The sequence below is a fragment of the Chiroxiphia lanceolata genome, chromosome 19, assembly GCF_009829145.1.
Source record: "Chiroxiphia lanceolata isolate bChiLan1 chromosome 19, bChiLan1.pri, whole genome shotgun sequence".
NCBI lineage: Eukaryota > Metazoa > Chordata > Aves > Passeriformes > Pipridae > Chiroxiphia > Chiroxiphia lanceolata.
In genome coordinates, this window is record NC_045655.1 from 6,744,705 (window position 1) to 6,761,201 (window position 16,497).

General features: G+C 44.5%; 1 protein-coding gene across 1 annotated transcript; it reads right to left on the reverse strand.

The window, feature by feature from the left end:
- Positions 1-846: 846 nt before the first annotated feature.
- TOB1 (transducer of ERBB2, 1) lies at positions 847-5,408 on the reverse strand. The gene is made up of 2 exons (XM_032706489.1): positions 5,080-5,408; positions 847-2,791 (listed from the first exon to the last, which is right to left on the reverse strand). Exon 2 carries the CDS (start codon positions 2,652-2,654, stop codon positions 1,677-1,679), a length of 978 nt encoding a protein of 325 aa, XP_032562380.1. The 5' UTR covers positions 2,655-2,791; positions 5,080-5,408; the 3' UTR covers positions 847-1,676.
- Positions 5,409-16,497: the final 11,089 nt, after the last annotated feature.

The window sequence follows — 16,497 nt, forward strand, 5'->3', positions numbered from 1 at the left end:
TCCACTTAGCACTGGAGCTCTGTAGGACTGGAGCTGCCATGGAACATAAGCTGACCTTTGTCAGATTTACACATTAAAGCAGTTTCTCTTCCCCTTGACAATGTCCATTAGCAAGGAACACTGTTTGCCAAGCAGACGGAAAAGAATAAGGGAGGCAACTTCAAAATAGCCCTGGAAAAGCTGAGTTGTTCTGTCAGCCTCTGAATTCTTTCTCCTCCCACACACATTCGATTTTGAGAATCTATTAAATTAAAATTGGCAAAATCCACTAAAATAAAAACCTTAGAATGTCACAGTGCAGTTGCATTACATTTCTCCTTTTAATAGAGCATATAAAATGTGAGTTTACAATGAGTTTAGTAAGCTGTAAATCAGCACTTTTATTCAGTTTTGTTTCTGAGCTATTAATCCCTAATGCAGAGGCAGAACGCTGATGTGCTGGTCTAGGACCTCCCGAGATAATAGTTCAAATAATCCCAGTGACATGGAAAGGGAATTTCATTGAATCACCTGAGTCCCTGCTAGGCACACCCTCACCCCATAACTCAACACTCCCGGAGCTTATAGTCTTAATTATCAAGGAAAAAGAACGGAATTCCCTTCTGGCTTCACTGAGCAGCAGTTACGGAAAACAAGTGGAATTTTGCTCAAATAATTGAAGGCAAGTCCTTAATTGGGTTCTGTGCTCTGTCAGTGGTGTTTTTGGTAAAGAGCCCCGTGTGGTGCAGCAATGCAGCCACCCTTCCACTGCTCCTCTGAGTCAGACTTTGGTGCATCCTCAGCACAAGGAACAGCAGTGCTTGGATGCTCAGCAGGACAGGAAAAACACACACCACCACAGCCAAGTAATTTTGAAGAATTTTAATACAAACTTAATATAAACTATTTCAGTCCCTCTTAACATGTAAGACACTGACTCAAAATACTTTTATACCTTTTTTCAAGTATTGCACAATGTAGGTACAAAATTAATATTTACGATTACATTTTCTTCCATAATATATAGCAAAAATCTTTAAACTTTTAACAGAAAATACAATTTGTGTTTCTTTTGAAAAAAGCAAATATTTCGTACATTTTAATTCCACCACTAAGGAATATTCTGTACACAACTTTTTTACTTTTTTTTTAGAATTGATGTCTTTAAGATGGATATCTTACAATTTCAGTAAAAAAAATACAACATGAAGCTGCTGCAGCTGTCACAGATCACTGTAGTAAAAAGATATAAATGCAATACCATGTTGTAGAAACAATATATATACTCTGATATTTTACAAACTTTGTACTAAATTAAATTATACAATTAGAAAAAGACCAATAAACCCACCTATTAGTGCCAATTTTTTAAATATATATACATATATGTCTGTGCACATATATATATATATACACATGAAAAAAATTAGCCACGTCCTTGCTATATCTTAAATACTGTAAGAGGCCATATTTTGAGAGTATATTTTTGTAATGTACAGTCAGTATAAAATAATTTTGTGCTTGGTTGGCAAATGAAAAAAATGATGCATGTTGTATTTATCTAACCAAGCCTGAATGTATTCATACTACAAGCCTTAAAAAAAATCTCAAGAGGTGGAAAAAAAGATACACCCTTGGGTACGTGCATTTTTAACTTGTACAATAGTATTTACTTGGATTTCACTTTCGGTTTATTTTTAGTTAGCCATAACTGGCTGGAATTGCTGGTTAGAATACTGCATGTTGTTTAAACTAAAATTCAAGCCATCCACAAAAGACTTCTCATTTAGACCTCCATAGGCTGCAAACATATCAAAGGCATTACTGTACTGGAGAGGACTGAGGTTAAGGGGGCTGTCACCAGGAAAGATGCTACTGGTACTACCTTGACCCTGCATGTTGGGGAAAATGAACTCCTTTGCGTTAGGAGACAGGGCAGAAGTCTTCTGCTGTTGCTGTTGCTGCTGCTGGCTGCCTAGGCCAAGCCCGTAGAGAGAGTGCATGGAGGAGGAGAGGGCTTTCTGCTTCAACAGGTCATTGACATTCAAGCCAAGGTTGGTGGGAGAGGTGCGGGCGACCTTGTTGCCACGGCCGCTATTCTTCATTTTGGTCGAGCCAAACTTGGTGGCAGCAAATGTGGCAGTGGTGAAGGTTAAAGGCTGAGTGGAGCGGGGCATGAAAGTTGGGCTCACAGCAGCTGAGTGACCAAAGGGAGGAGAAGGAGAACTAGACACTGAAGATGCTGGGTCACTAATTGGCATGAACACCTGGGCCTCTGGGTTAAAGCTGTTCTTGATTTCCTTATCCAACTCACATCCATTTTCATTATCATCCACATAAAGCACTTTCACTGGTCCCTTTTCACCGATTTGGTATGAAACCTCAAACGGGTCAATCCAAACACTAAGATCCTGAGGCAAGTTGCCACGAACATCATCAATGTCCAAACCACTCTCTTTGGATGCTTGTTCTATGACTGGGTCCACTTTCTCCCCTATATGAATACATCTAAACCCTGATCCTTTGTATGGCTTTTCTGGATACCAGTGCCCTTCATATTTCTTCTTAAGAAGTCTTTCAAGCTCTTCACCAAAGATGTTGACACGTCGTCTGGGAAGCTTATTGTACAAATAGGAAATAATAAAATTGAGTGCTACTTGGATTTCAAGCTGCATAGCTGCTATGCCACAGAGTTATAAGTCTGTTTCAAAACCCGAAGAAGAAAGTGTTCAAGACGCCACAGGGAAACAAAGTTTCATTCAAAGTGCTGATTCGAGTTGATTATTATCCTTCACCTTGAGTGCTCTTGTTCCTTTAAGAAAAAACAAAAGCAAACACATCCGAATAAGGAAAGAGTAAGATAAAGCTGGGAGGCCTATTCTTTCAGCTTCACTTTCTGCATAAAATAGGTTACTTTTCAAGTCAAAAAACGTGCACCAAACTATTTCAGTTCCTGCCTGCGGAAGGTGAGGATGTCAGCTCCATTCAGCCCGACTTACAAACAGCGCTGCAGAAGATGGGCTTGTGTTTACATATACAGCATGGGGCACTTCCAAATCACATGAGCTGGTTGTTTGGTTATTCACAAAGCAGCAAGGATAATTTTTAAGACATCACAGAACTGCCAAGCCTGTCAAGGGTTCAATTACCAACCCTTATTTGGATGATTTATAGTACTCAGCTGCAAAATTTAGCACCAGACTATTAGTTTAGCCTGAGAGGTCTTAGTCCAAGGGTCATTTATCAATTTAAAGTTTGCAAACATATTGACTGCGCTGTAGGCTGCAGAACTATAAAAATGTTAAGAACCGCCTTAGAAGATTTCACACAAATAACTGAAATTATGCAACATTTATTTTAAGTCCAGGCAAATCTTCCGCATAAACTGTGCACGGGTGAAATGATGCAAACTGAGGAGAAAATGTCCGCTGTGCACATCCAACAGTTCTTCCTCCAACTGCTCAAATTGAAATGCAGTCAGCACATACAGAATAGATGCACGTATGGTCTGTCATAAGGGTGGCCATGACCACGGAATTATTACGATAAATTTATTCACCATTTTTTAATAAAAATTATTCTATATTTTAAGATGTGAGGTACAATGTATACTCAATTTTTATTGAGTATTTTTATAGTTCGGATTTCAAAAAGTTGCAGAGCTAAGAGGGCTTTTGGCAGCCTCAAACACGATTGCCTTTCTCCTTCTCCATGCCTCCATTTTATATTTAATGTAAGATATGGTTGCCACTCCTTCACAGAGGACAAAAGAGAAATTAGCTGTCTAAAGTTAGAGAAGGGACAAGAATCAGGTATTAACACACGTACTGCTAACACAAATCTTGCAGTACATTGGTATAAAAGTACTCATGTAAAGCACACACCTTTGTTAAAAAGTTCCAATGAAACAAAATACGTTGGGGGTTTTTTTTGCTCAAGTTAAAAGCCCCAAACAGAATTTCAATTAACAGTGGATTGTTCTGCAGTGCATCACCAGGAACAAAATTTAGCGTAGCTGTCATTAAAGATTAGAGAAATCAAAGTCAATATCAAAATCCTTTAACAATGAGGCTACACTGCTTTTTTATTTCCTGCTCCGAATAATCTCCTTTTAAAGTCTGGAACCCTATTTCCAAGCCACTCGTGTTCTCCCCAACATGGTATGGGAATAGTTTGAAAGCCTGTACGATAAGGCGACCTTTAAACGTTTGCTGGATCAGCACCGGGTGGGGATAAGGAAAAGATCAAGGGCAAACAGAAGATATTTACAAAAGGGGCACAATCAGTACAGAAAAGCTGATTGGGCGGTTAAACGGGGCATTTTAAAATGATTTATTAATCCATCTGTTTTGTTTCCCTTCCCCCCACGTCCTTTAAGAAAGAAACGATCCTTTCAAGGCGCACCGGGGCTGACGCTGTGAATTTTTTTCTAAGCGAAAACCGATCCGCGGGCGCAAAAAAAAAAAAAAAAAAAGCAGCTGATCAAACAAATCAGCCTAATCATTTCTAACCGGTTTTTTTTTTTTTTTATATATATTTATGGGGAGAGGAACGGCGTTTCTGGGGGGGGTGGGGGGGTTCGAGCCCCACCGGCGGCCCGGCAGCAGCGCCCTGGCAGGAGCCTTAAGCAGCGGGAGTTACATAACCAGGCAGTCGGGTCTCATTAGATTTCTGCTCACAACCTCGGAGCTCCGGCGGGAGGAGGAGGAGGAAGAGGAGCATTTTCTGAGCCCGTAATAAAGAGGATGGAGAAGAGGCCGGGGGGATGCCGGCGGAGGGGTGGGGGCTGCGGGGCCCCTCTGGCAGCGCAGGTCCCGCAGGGCGCTGCCGGCGCTCCCGGAGCGGCCCAGCGGCGATTACTCAGCCGGCACCGCTCCCTTCTTTTAACCCGAGAGGGGAGCGACCTCTGGCAGCCCGGCCGTGCCCTCACCCCCAGACCCTTCCATGAGGAGCCCCCACACCCGCCGGGTCCCTCACGGCCGCCCCGTCACGGCGGGGTCGTGACCGCCCCGGCGCCCGCCCCCTCAGCGGCCGGTGCTGCCCCAGCCCCGCCGCCCCAGGCTCCCCGCACACCCCCCGCGCCTCACGGCCGGTACTCACCCGGGGGTGTGCGGGCGGTAGTGCAAACAGTCCCGGCGGGGGTGTGAGGGCGTGTGTGTGTGTGTGGCGGCGGGTGGGGGAGGTGCGGCTCAGCACCCGACCCCCATCTCCGAGCGCCGGCTCTCCCTCGGCGCGAGGATGGGAGGGGAGAGGAAAGAGATGTCCAAAAAAAAAAAGAAAAAAAAAGAAAAAAAAAAAAAGAGAGAGAAGGGAGGGGGAAGGGTTGGAAAAAAAAAGGGGGGGAGGGAAGGGGGGGAGGGCAGCGCTGCTCACACCCCCACGACGGGCGCGCTCGGCCGTCGCAGCTGCGCTGCCTCTGCTTCTGCCCCGCCGCCCGTCGCGCCCTTACTTATACCCTCCCTTGCCCCGCCCACTGCCGCGCCCCGCTCGGCCACGCCCACAAGTCCCCACCCTCCACTGACTCGCGTCCGCACTAGCCACGCCCACAACCGTCACGCCCCGCCCCCAGCCCCGCCCCCCGCGCGAGGCCCTGCGCTGCCGACTCTTCCTCCGGCGCGGCGCGCGCGGGGCCGCTCTGACGTCAGCACGCTCTTCGCCTCACAGCCCCGTTGCGTCACCACCTACGTCAAACCCTGCCCTGGCGCCCCTCGGTCCCGCGGGGAAGCGATGAGATGGGAAGGGGAGGGAGGGGGGAGCCCTGAACTACATCTCCCATGACCGCCGCGGTCCGCGGGGGCCTGGGCGGCGGCGATGGCGGGCCGTGCCCGCACGGCGGGGGCAGCGCAGGCCGCCCGCACGCTGTGGGGTGACCCGCTCGGGCCCCCCCGGGAGGGGGCGCGGGGCGACCCCTCACAGACATCCCCCCCGCCCGGCGGCTAAAAATACTCCCCACAGGTAGCAACGCCCGCCGATTGGCTGCCTGCCCAAGGGGCCGCCGCTGATTGGCCAGCGCGGTCGGGGGGGCGGAGTCAGACCGGGTGTGGGGGGGCGCGGCCCCCTCTCAGAGCCCGGAGAGGGAGGTCGGGGGTCCGCACAGGCAGTTGGGGTGCGACCCACCCCTGTGTTCCTTAAAACATCCCCGAGGGTTCTCTTTAAACACCCCCTGAGGTGTTCAGGGTTGCGGCTGGGGCGGTTTCCCTCACGCCACCAGCAGGACCCAGTTCTGGAGGACAAACCGTGAAGGGGTTTTATTTTTGGCTGATTTTCCCCCCCCCCCCCCCCCCCTCCACCTCTTGCTCTGTTTGTATAATAATAAAGCATTTTGGCATAAACGCTGCATGGGCCCCGGGAGAGATTTGGAAATGCCACTCGGAAGAAATGCCAGGACTTTTAACCCTTTGTTGCTGAGAATATAGATGAGACTGGGAGGCAGGAGCCCAAAAACTGAAATACCAAGGGAAAGAAAAGGATAATATTTAGGATTTTCCACAGCTCAAAATTTCTGCTAGAAGGCTGCGTTCATTGTAAAACACATAGCTTTTATTCAGACGTATCAATGTTGATGCTACTGGGATTGCAGTATTGCAAACAGCTTGAAGATCTTGATTAAGACTAAAAATATTTATGATCCCCCCCCCCAATTTCTCACCCATTTTTAACCATAAGGGGTTGCACATGCCTTCGGTGAAAACTGGGTCACCTGTCATCACTGTGCACCCTGAATGGAAAATAAAGTATGAACATTATAAAATTACAAGCATTAGCAACTGGGAGACTACTGGGAACTGCTGTAGCATCACTGGGAATCTGAGTGAGAGCCCTGGGTATTTGTTTTGAACAAAAAGAAACAACGTGAAACAACTCCCTAAACAGAGAAGGCGAAAAGACAAATAGAGGTGGTTGTTTTGTTTTGGTTTTTTTCTGACATTAGCACTCAGAAGTCTCCCTGGTACAACAAACACACCTTGGGAGGTGACATCAGCCCCCAGTGACAGTTCGGTGTCTCGCTGTGCTCAGTTCTGGGGTGGCAGCAGCAGATTTCCCTTTGAAGTGGGAAAAACTGCACAGCGCCGCAGATCAGTGTTTTCAGGTGAGATTCCGTAAGGAGCTTTACAAACCCGGTAACTGCTGCTGAGCTGCTAAAAAAAGCGGGGTTGTAAAAGCAGAGACTTTCTTTTAAATGGCTTTAGCACTACATGAGAAGCATTAGGAGCTGAATTAAATGTACAGAGCCAAGGCATTGGTAATCAAGGCAGCCGTGGGATCCTTTAAAGCTGTAAAAACAGTGGCTTTCCTGTGACTTAAGGAGGGGCAGCTTCTCGTGCAGTCCACGGTATCAAAGAAATCCGATATTAAATGGAACTAGATCATCTTTAGGGTCCCTTCCACCCCAAACCATTCTATAATTCTAAACGTTAAAGACAGGTAATTACCCTAAGAATAACCTCTTCAGGTCTGCAAGAGTCAAGCCCGCTTCTAGTGGCCCATTCGAAGTTCCAATTTATCCTTGTTTGTCTGAAAAAAACCTGCTTTTAAACTGCAGTGATCCACATATAGCACATCACAAGTAGGTGGCCAAACTGTAGTAGTGTTAAATTATTAACACCTAAACCCAGAGTTTAATCCGGGATAATTTGTATTCTTAAAACCTCGGCTGCCTTTTTGATCCACAAGGGTCAGAGTAGGGCCTGCAGTATTTTTCAGTCTTTTTGATTAATACGTAGCAATAACAAAATGTCTGCCTCTCCCTGCTAGAAAAATCTTTAAAAATGCAATCAATACAAAATAACTCCAGTAGCAAAATTTTACTCATGTTGCCAATTCTATTCAACTGGAAGATTAATCTTAAAAGAAAAGAAAAAATATATATTCTCATCTTTCCTGACAGACCTTGACAAGTTTTTTCCCCACCAGAACAGATCAGCACAAGTATTTCAGAGCAGGGCAGGAGGCAGGAGTGAGATTAGAAGTAAGAAGACTTTCTTAATCTATATTAAATGAGAAGGGCTTGATCTCATGCCCTGTTCATAGCCAGATCCTGCAATGCTGGCCGGCAGACAGCAACTGAACTACAATTTCCATGGTCTGAGTCTCTGCAGAATAATCTCTAGAGCCAAAATCTCTGTATTGTAAAACTACTTACCACAAGACCTTGCAGATACTACATAGTCTCAACAAAGGAACCTTCTTTTCTACTAAAGAAATCTAAATTTGGTTCCTCAAATAATTGCTAGTGCTCTTTAAAAATCTAAATCAGCAGCATTTATTGATCAACACAGTATCTGAAACCAAAATACAGTTTGTTAATCTTAAAAGTTGTTAAAAGGAATTAAATATATCTCAGAACATTTTTGCTAATTATGTCAACGAGGACAAGAATTTAAGAGCAGTAGGAAGAAAGGCTCAGAATTTCCACCACCCATCTTTGTCCTTTTCATAGAATCCTCTTCTCTGCTAAATGAGTGTTGCTGTACAGAATAGATAAGATTTATCCTGACGGTGGACATGAAGCTTTGTATCATACATTCCTGAAAATAGTACAGTCTCTCTTTTAACGTTTTCCTATTTGGGAACACAATTCTTCCTTTAGCGTGGGAGCCTGAGCTTTGATTTTGAAAAATGGGAAGCTTTCCCCATTGTATTCATCTCTCTTTAGCCCAGTTTTATCCATTTGCTGATTTTAACGCGTGTTCCTTTTCCCCACCATCTATCAGTGTGAGCAACCAGGCCTGGCTGCTCTCCAGCACATATCTTAGCAGTGAGTTTGAAATGTAGTGTAGATTCTCTTACATTTCACTTTAGCAGCTTAAGCAGTGGTTTTTCCATAAATACAGATTATAGAGGGTGTCTGGACCTATCAGGTGTTGCCCAGCATCAGGAGCTCTCTGACCACAATGGTTTTTTGCGATGGGAAGCCACAAAATTACCTTGCAAGTAACGTTGTTTTGATGGAGTAAAGAATAACCAAGAACAGAATTCAGCCAGAAGAGCCAGGTCATCTTCTAAGAGAGCCCCAATTTGTTTCTGATCCTGTGAAGGGGCACACAGTTCCCTCCAAGGGAGAGTGGCTGGAGGACAGGGGCTGCTGCCACAGCTTGAGCTGCCAAGTGAGTGCCCAAGGCAGGATGTGTGGGATAACTCTGGGTGTGCAGATTCCTGTCCCCGGGGCAAACAGCCATAGTCAGAGACTCTGTGCCCAGGCTTGTGCCTCTGTAGCTCAGGGGGCTGAGGAATGGGATTAGTGTCCTGGGAGATGTGCAGGGAAGGGATGGAAGAAGGAGGACCTGGCGGTTGGGTAAATGTCTGTCAGTCTGATTAGAGGGACAGTGAATCTTGACAGAGAGGGAGGAATAGCCCTTGAAGTGCAGGGAGGGAAGTATTGCAGTAAAAGGGGGAGAACAGAGGGTACAGTAGTGATGGGCTGTGACCGTGAGAACAGCCCTGCATTGTTCATCCGACCCTGGGAGCCCTGAAAGCCCTGGTACCAATTCCCATGGGATGCTCTGGGTCTGGCCTGCCCCACAGATCAGCTGGGCAGGCAAATCCAAACACCAGCAACAGAAATTGCTCTGCTGTTACAGTGTGTGATGTTAGTGGCTCCAGTGATGCCAAGATTTTAGAAACTTGGCCATCAAAAGCTGGAGCTTGTATGCCATGGATTGAAGAGCAGTTTCCAGATCTGAGTATCTGTGGCTTTATGAAGCTGAAAGAAACCCTCCTAAGCTGGTAATTTCATAGATATTAGTGAGTCTTCTAAAAAAACCCCAAAACCTAAAAATATATATATAATATATTCATGTTATTTTGCTGGGTCAACATCACTCAAAGGGACTGATCCTCCTAGACTGATCTAAGGAGCTTAGAGCTCACAAGGACATCACTCTCTCTTAAGTGGAATGCTGCTAATGTTATAGCTTACCTGGCAAAAGTTGCTGGAGTCCTGAGCAAGACACAGAAGGTAGCTGGAGGAAAAATAAAAACAGGAATAAAAATTTTGCGCAAAATCTTTGCTCTTCCCAAAGTTTCCCGGTCAAGGATGAAGTAAAAATGGGGGGGGGGGAGGTTGTACTGAAGATGGTATGAGGCAGGATCTGTTCTTGAGAGGGAGCCTGATAAGTGACATTTTGAGAAGCGGGTGCAGATTCCAAGAAGGCCAGGTAAAAAGAGTGAAAAGAGGAGGAAGGGATCTAAAATTGCTGTGAAAAATAGCGGTCACAGGTAGATAGATATTGTAATAAGAGGAGGAGGGAATGGGAAACATTTTATGAGTATCAGAATTTTCTATAGCTGTGAATAAATGGGCTGAAGAAGGAGGAGGGAAGATTGATTTCATACCTTAGAGAGGTTGACCTTTGAGGAAAGTTTTATTAAAATCCAATATAATTTTTTCCTCGAGTTCACCTTTGCGCTGGGATTCTGCCAGTTTAATGTCAGTTAGTTCTGCAGTATCTGTTAATAGATAAAATTATGAGGTGAGGACTGTCCTAGCTGATAGCCATGTAACTTCTACGTTAATCAGCTTCAAGTGCTTTACTACGCTCATTCCAAACAATGATTCATAAACAGTTTTAAAGAAATAGAAAGCTGCTTTTTAAACTGTAAGGACTTTTATGGGGATCAAAAATAAACACTGAAGATGAGGGGCTGATCTTTTGCCCTTTCAGTTTCTGGTAGATGGAGGTAGCTTGAAAAAGTCTCATGAAGAATTTACTTAAGAATTTTGTGTACTTAGCATTTTCCAGGAAGAGAAGTAAATCTTTTTTTTCCTGAGGAGGGAATTCCGGGAAAACTGTTCAGTCTTGTTCAAGAGAGATACTGAATGTGAAAAAAGAGATAAATGGGAGGAAACTGATTATAAAGAAAAGTTTCATTCGGTCTGTTTACCTGAAAAAAGGAGCAGAGGAGGAGTGACTGTTTACCAAAACTTCCTGATGAACACAGAAGTTCTGCTAATTTTTTGACATTCTGATTATCATCAGCTAGGGAACATGCCTCAATTTTTCCAATAAAACACAGAACAAAATATAATTTTAATATCTCTAGAAGATCTCACATGGTTCTCGACTAAGAATTTAAAGCACCCAAGAGCAGTGCAGCTCAGTAAGAAGCCATCCATATTTTAAGCTTTCAGGTGATAAACAGTCTGTTTTTGCTGGAGCGTGTGGCTGTTGATTGGGTTTCTTAAACCTTTCTGTAATATTATTCCTATTAGAATTGGTGTTTTATGCCGAGCCCAGTACTTGCTCAGGACTTGGAGAGTGTAATTACATGCAGAATATCACCTTTAGGAAAGCCAGGTGTTGATATTGGTCTGAGAGCATTGATTTGAGAATCGCTGAATTAACCTCCTGTGCTGTCACACTGTGACAACGTGAGTGATGGTGACTTCAAAATAAAATGAGTTAAAATGTCAATGTCTTCATAAATACAGTCTGAAAATCCTTCTCATGAGAAGAAGATGGCTGGAAACTGTCTTCAACCTTCCAATATCTGAAGGGGGCCTACAGGGAAGTTGCAGGGGGACTCTAATCAGGAACTGTAGTGGCAAGACAAGGAGTAGTGGGTACAAATTGAAGGAGGGGGAATTTAGACTGGATATTAGGAAGAAATTCTTTACAGTGAGGATGTTGAGACACTGGCACAGGTTGCCCAGGGAGGTTGTGGATGCCCCAACCCTGGCAATGTTCAAAGCCAGGTTGATTAATGCCTTGAGCAACTTGGTCTAGTGGAAGGTGTCCCTGCCCATGGCAGGGGTGGTAGGACTAGATGACCTTTAAGGTCCTTTCCAACCCCTTTACATTCTGTTAATGAATGTTAATGATTCATGATTCATGTTAATAAAAAACCAAGGGTGTTTCTTTACAGATGAACAGAAACTTGGTGACTCTGCACTTGTGCAGACATGAAGAACTAGTTGAGTGGAAAGATGCCAGCTTATGACAGCTGAAAGTTTGACCCTGAATATTTAAGGGTATTATCCATGGGGGAAAAAAAAGCCAATGGAAATTTCTTTTCGAGCTTGCTGTGCTCCAGATCTGGCCCTTACTCAAGTCCATCAAGTCATGGAGACAGGAATAAGGGAGGGGAATGAGGATTCAGGCTGTGTGTTTACTGCCAAGACATACAAAGTGGATTTTACATGGTTTGTGCATCCTGTTTTTAAGACAATCAATGTATCCTGTTCATGTAAGGAGCAGTTCATGGAAGGCTCGGTCTGTCACCGGCATTGAAAAGATCATTCAGTTTAAATAGTAAATCACTCATTTCCTCTCCAACTTCTGATTCCTTAAGGTATAATTGCCAAAAATAATATAATAAGTGCCTTAAAAGATTAAGCAAAAGGTCAGATTAGCATAACATCTTTCCTGAACTGATGGCAAAATGGTGAAGCTGAAGCCACACCTTGAAACCCCCCAGGACGGTACTCGTGGGACTTGCCAATAACACAGTTTCACACAGATTCTTCTGTTTCACAGGTCACAGCTCCTTACCCTGTGATGGACAAACTGAGAAACCCTCACTTACCTACAAACACATGACCCACTTCATTATACCAGAATGTTTTCTCTTGAACACACAGCCCAGTAGGAGCCATTATCTCATGCGCTGTTATTAGTGCAAAGGCTTCAGATGGTATCTGCATACAGCAGTGGATCTGTCTGGTCTCAAGAGTTGCCATAACTAAGAGCTTCAGAAAAAGGGATGAAACAGCCATGTTGCACAATTGCATTGAGTTTGGCAGTGGAAAGAAGAGATTTCTCCTTGATGCCACATGATGATAATCTTACACGCTGGAAAATGAGCACTCAGAGTGACATACTTTTTATTGTAGCTAATGCAACTCAGATTTGTAAAGAAGGTGATTCTGCTATGTGACCATATTATCTAAATTGCTTTGTCGCCAACGCATTAAAAACTGAATATAAAATTGCCTGAACATAATTGAGTGCTGACTCACCCTCAGATTAGGGTAAATGGTGCAGCGTTCCAGGGCGCCTTGGAGCTTTCTATAGCCTCACAATCCTATGTGAAATCTTCTGATTGATTTTTCTCCCCTCCAAGCAAACTTGTGTTTCATGCTCCTATTTGAGGCTAGATGCTACAAATCCAGCTGCTGTCACAAGGCATCTTCCCCCTGCTTCGTTATCTTGATCAATTTTCTGCTGAAACTCTCATCTTTCTTCCTGGCTGGTGCACTTGCCTCCCTTGTGATTATTCCAACTCCTGGCTCTCCATATTCATAGCCACTCTTCAAGCTCCAGCTCCAACTGTCTAGTTTCTAAGGCTACATAGCTGCGAATGTTTTCTCACGAAAAGCTTTTCCATAAATTCTCACAGCCTAATCCGAGGCTGCATACACACATGACACTGCTCAGAGCAGAGTTTTAATAAAAGCACCTGCAAACATGAGCAAGAAAACACGGTCCCAAGTATTCTAATTTTTTTTTTCTCTTGAAAACGACCTTGTATCACAAATCTCCATTTGGAGGTGTAACTGTGTGACTATCCCTAAAACCAGAACAATTTTTGGGCTTTGAAATGTAAATGGAAGAAGGGCAATTTTAAGAAGCAATGCCAGAGAGCTGAGGTGAACTGAGTCACAGATACAGGGCAGAGAGCTCAGATTTAGCTGACTGTGGCAATAAGTCAAACTAGCACTTGTGCCTTGGGTGATCTCTGTTTCAACCCTCACTCAGGTAGTGAAAAGAAGGAGCAGAAGAAGGACCATGACCTAAGTAATTGGGAGAACAGTGATTATTAATCAGCAGTCCCACCTAGAAGCATTTGCAGAAGATGCCAGCCCTGAGCTGGAGGATCTGGGAGTGAAACCAGTCATGAAGGTGACAGAACTTGGTTTAGTTTCCAGATAGCAACAAGCATCTCCTTTCTGACTGACTGAACTATTGCATGAGCAGCTGATGAAAATCAGGTAGGCAAGAGGCTGAAATTTGTTTCTTATATACGTGGGACTGGTTTCATATCAGGTAATAACTCAGAATTTAACAGTAACTTCAGCACACACGTTGGGCACAGATTCTCCAGAAGCACTTATGACTGCACAGCCCAGCCTTGTTCCTTACCAGGAATTTTAACTTTTGTTGTCTGGTAAATGCCTTGCCCCAAAGAGGGTAAATCTCATTTATCTCCAACTCCAGAGAGGTAATAATGCAATTGCTCCTTCACACCAGGAGATCGGGCATCTGCTATCTGCAAGTTCTCTTCCAAGTTGGATCACATTTTCTCCAAGTACTTCCTTCCACAGAATAAAGGGAAAATCAGTTGAAAAGGATTTCCAGAGATAAACAATTAAGAATAAAGCTGATTGTAAAAAAACCCACCGTAAATATGATACGGAGAAGAAAATCTAAAATTTAGAGCTGACCTAGAGCTGGTTCAGAATCCAGCCAGAATTAAGGATCTGATTTCTTCTGGCTGATCTGTACAAAGGCTATACCTTTGCAAAATAAAGGCACATTTAAAAGACATAATGAAAAAACCAGGAATCTCCAATGGTGAAGAAAGCAACACATTCTGAGAGGAAAAAATGACTCTCTGAACCCTTCAAAGATAGCAGAGAAATACATAAAAGCATCGATACCTTCCCCAGATGGGTTAGGGTTGGTTGTTACTCCCAGCCCAGGCTGCACTTGACAGCTCTCCCTCACTTATATTGCCAGAAGTGCGTTTTAAAAGGGGGAAAAAACAGATGTTCAAGCCCACTATTCCTGTTCAGATTGTTCTTGCTAAATGTTTGACAGCAGCCTGTCCGAGTGACATCCAAACGGGGACAATTAATTATTAATGTCCCCAGTTCAGCTGGATCAGAGAAATGCCTACATGACAAGGAAGAACATCACTGGAAAGACTAGAGGGAGGCACCAGGGGATTTGCAGCAGGGGGAGATGTATGGGATGTCTGCATCACAGCACGTTTAACCCCTTCATCTACAGCAATTGGTGGGTCACTCAGCTGCCCTTTATTGCTGGGCTGCTGGGAGGAGCATGGGCTGAGCAGGGAGGCAGAGCACCCTCAGCTGAAAGCTTGAGCTAATTCTGCAGTGGAGATAAGCCCTTGGATAGAAATCCTTCAAAGGGATGAGACCAGGCAGGCTGTCACCACAGGCATCTCGAAACAGGCAATCAGTCCTCCCTTTAATAAATAGAAGATACAAGATGGTCAGGGCAGAGTACAGCTCTTAAGTGTGTTGGAAAAATTAGGCTGAAACATCAGTCACTCCTGATCCACAAAGCAATGGAGGTTCCTGAAGAAGCACTAACGCCTGCACAATCAAACAGGAGCAACTATGCTGGTCCTGCCCTGAGGCTTGTGCTCCAAACTATAACTAATGAGTGTAAAGGCTCTGACAAAAAAAGCTTCCACAGAATCCCTTTTCTAAGGCCTTTGATTTTACTGGAACGTGCACAGTGGTAAAATTCATATAGCCAACGGGAAAGCCATGTCCTGGCCTGACCCTGCCACAGAAAACAGCACAACAAAGGGGCAGGGATTTGGGGTCACGTTTGGGGAGGATCCATGATTCAGCATGTCTGTTTACTGGGTCTCTGGTTTGTCACGTGGTGAGGCAGTGGGGCAAACACCTGCAGCTCCAGGCTGCTGCTTCGTTGTGAAAAGGTTTGACCCAGGCAGCGACAAGTGTCGGAGGAATAAATGACTCTCAATTAGGACAGTAGGTCAGAAAGAGCAAGATGATTCATATCCAGGACGTACTTCAACTATCCACTAAACCACTCAGCAATTCTATTCAGCTTCTCTCCTTCAAATCACCCAAAAACACCGTCCTTCCCATGGCGCTGGCAGGTAACAGGGTTTGAAATGTGTGCTGAGACCTGTGGATTTTTGGAGTAACTGAGCTAAGCTGGGAAGAAATGGCTTCCATGATCCCTTCGGCAACAGGAAGGAATGAGATGGCTCTGTTCTGCTCACAGCATGGCACCACTGGTCTAGAATTTAGGGGACATGGAGATTCACACCCCAAATAAGGTACCCAGAATTTATGGCCTCTTTCAGGGAGCTGGCTGTATGCAGTTTTCCCAGGAGCAAGCAACAGGTCGTGACAGATGGGGTTTAGGAGTGCTTGGCTCCTAGGTTAGCGCCCTGACAATGCCTCTGCTCAGCTGTGCAAATTGTATTTTACTTGCTTGACTGTGAGTTGCTGGGCAGTGGGATGTAATTTTCCATGCTTGCAGTTGGCACTCGGTTTAGTCTTGACTTGTGTTTTACAGTGCAAGCTCTGTCAACATTGTTTCACCTCTTAGAAAATAATAATTAAGAAGCCTGGGCGATAGGTATGTATTAGTACCCAAGAATTCATGGCCAGCTCCACTTTAACCTAGTCACCAAGGTTTACTACTCTGCAACAAAACATCTTTTCCAGATTTACCTGAGGACCGGCATATCAGAAAAACTCAGGGGTGCCAGACATATACTTGGTTGACTTTGATCTCTCTGAAGACAAATCTTTTAAAGCTTAGATCAAGGAATCTTTTAATGAAACAA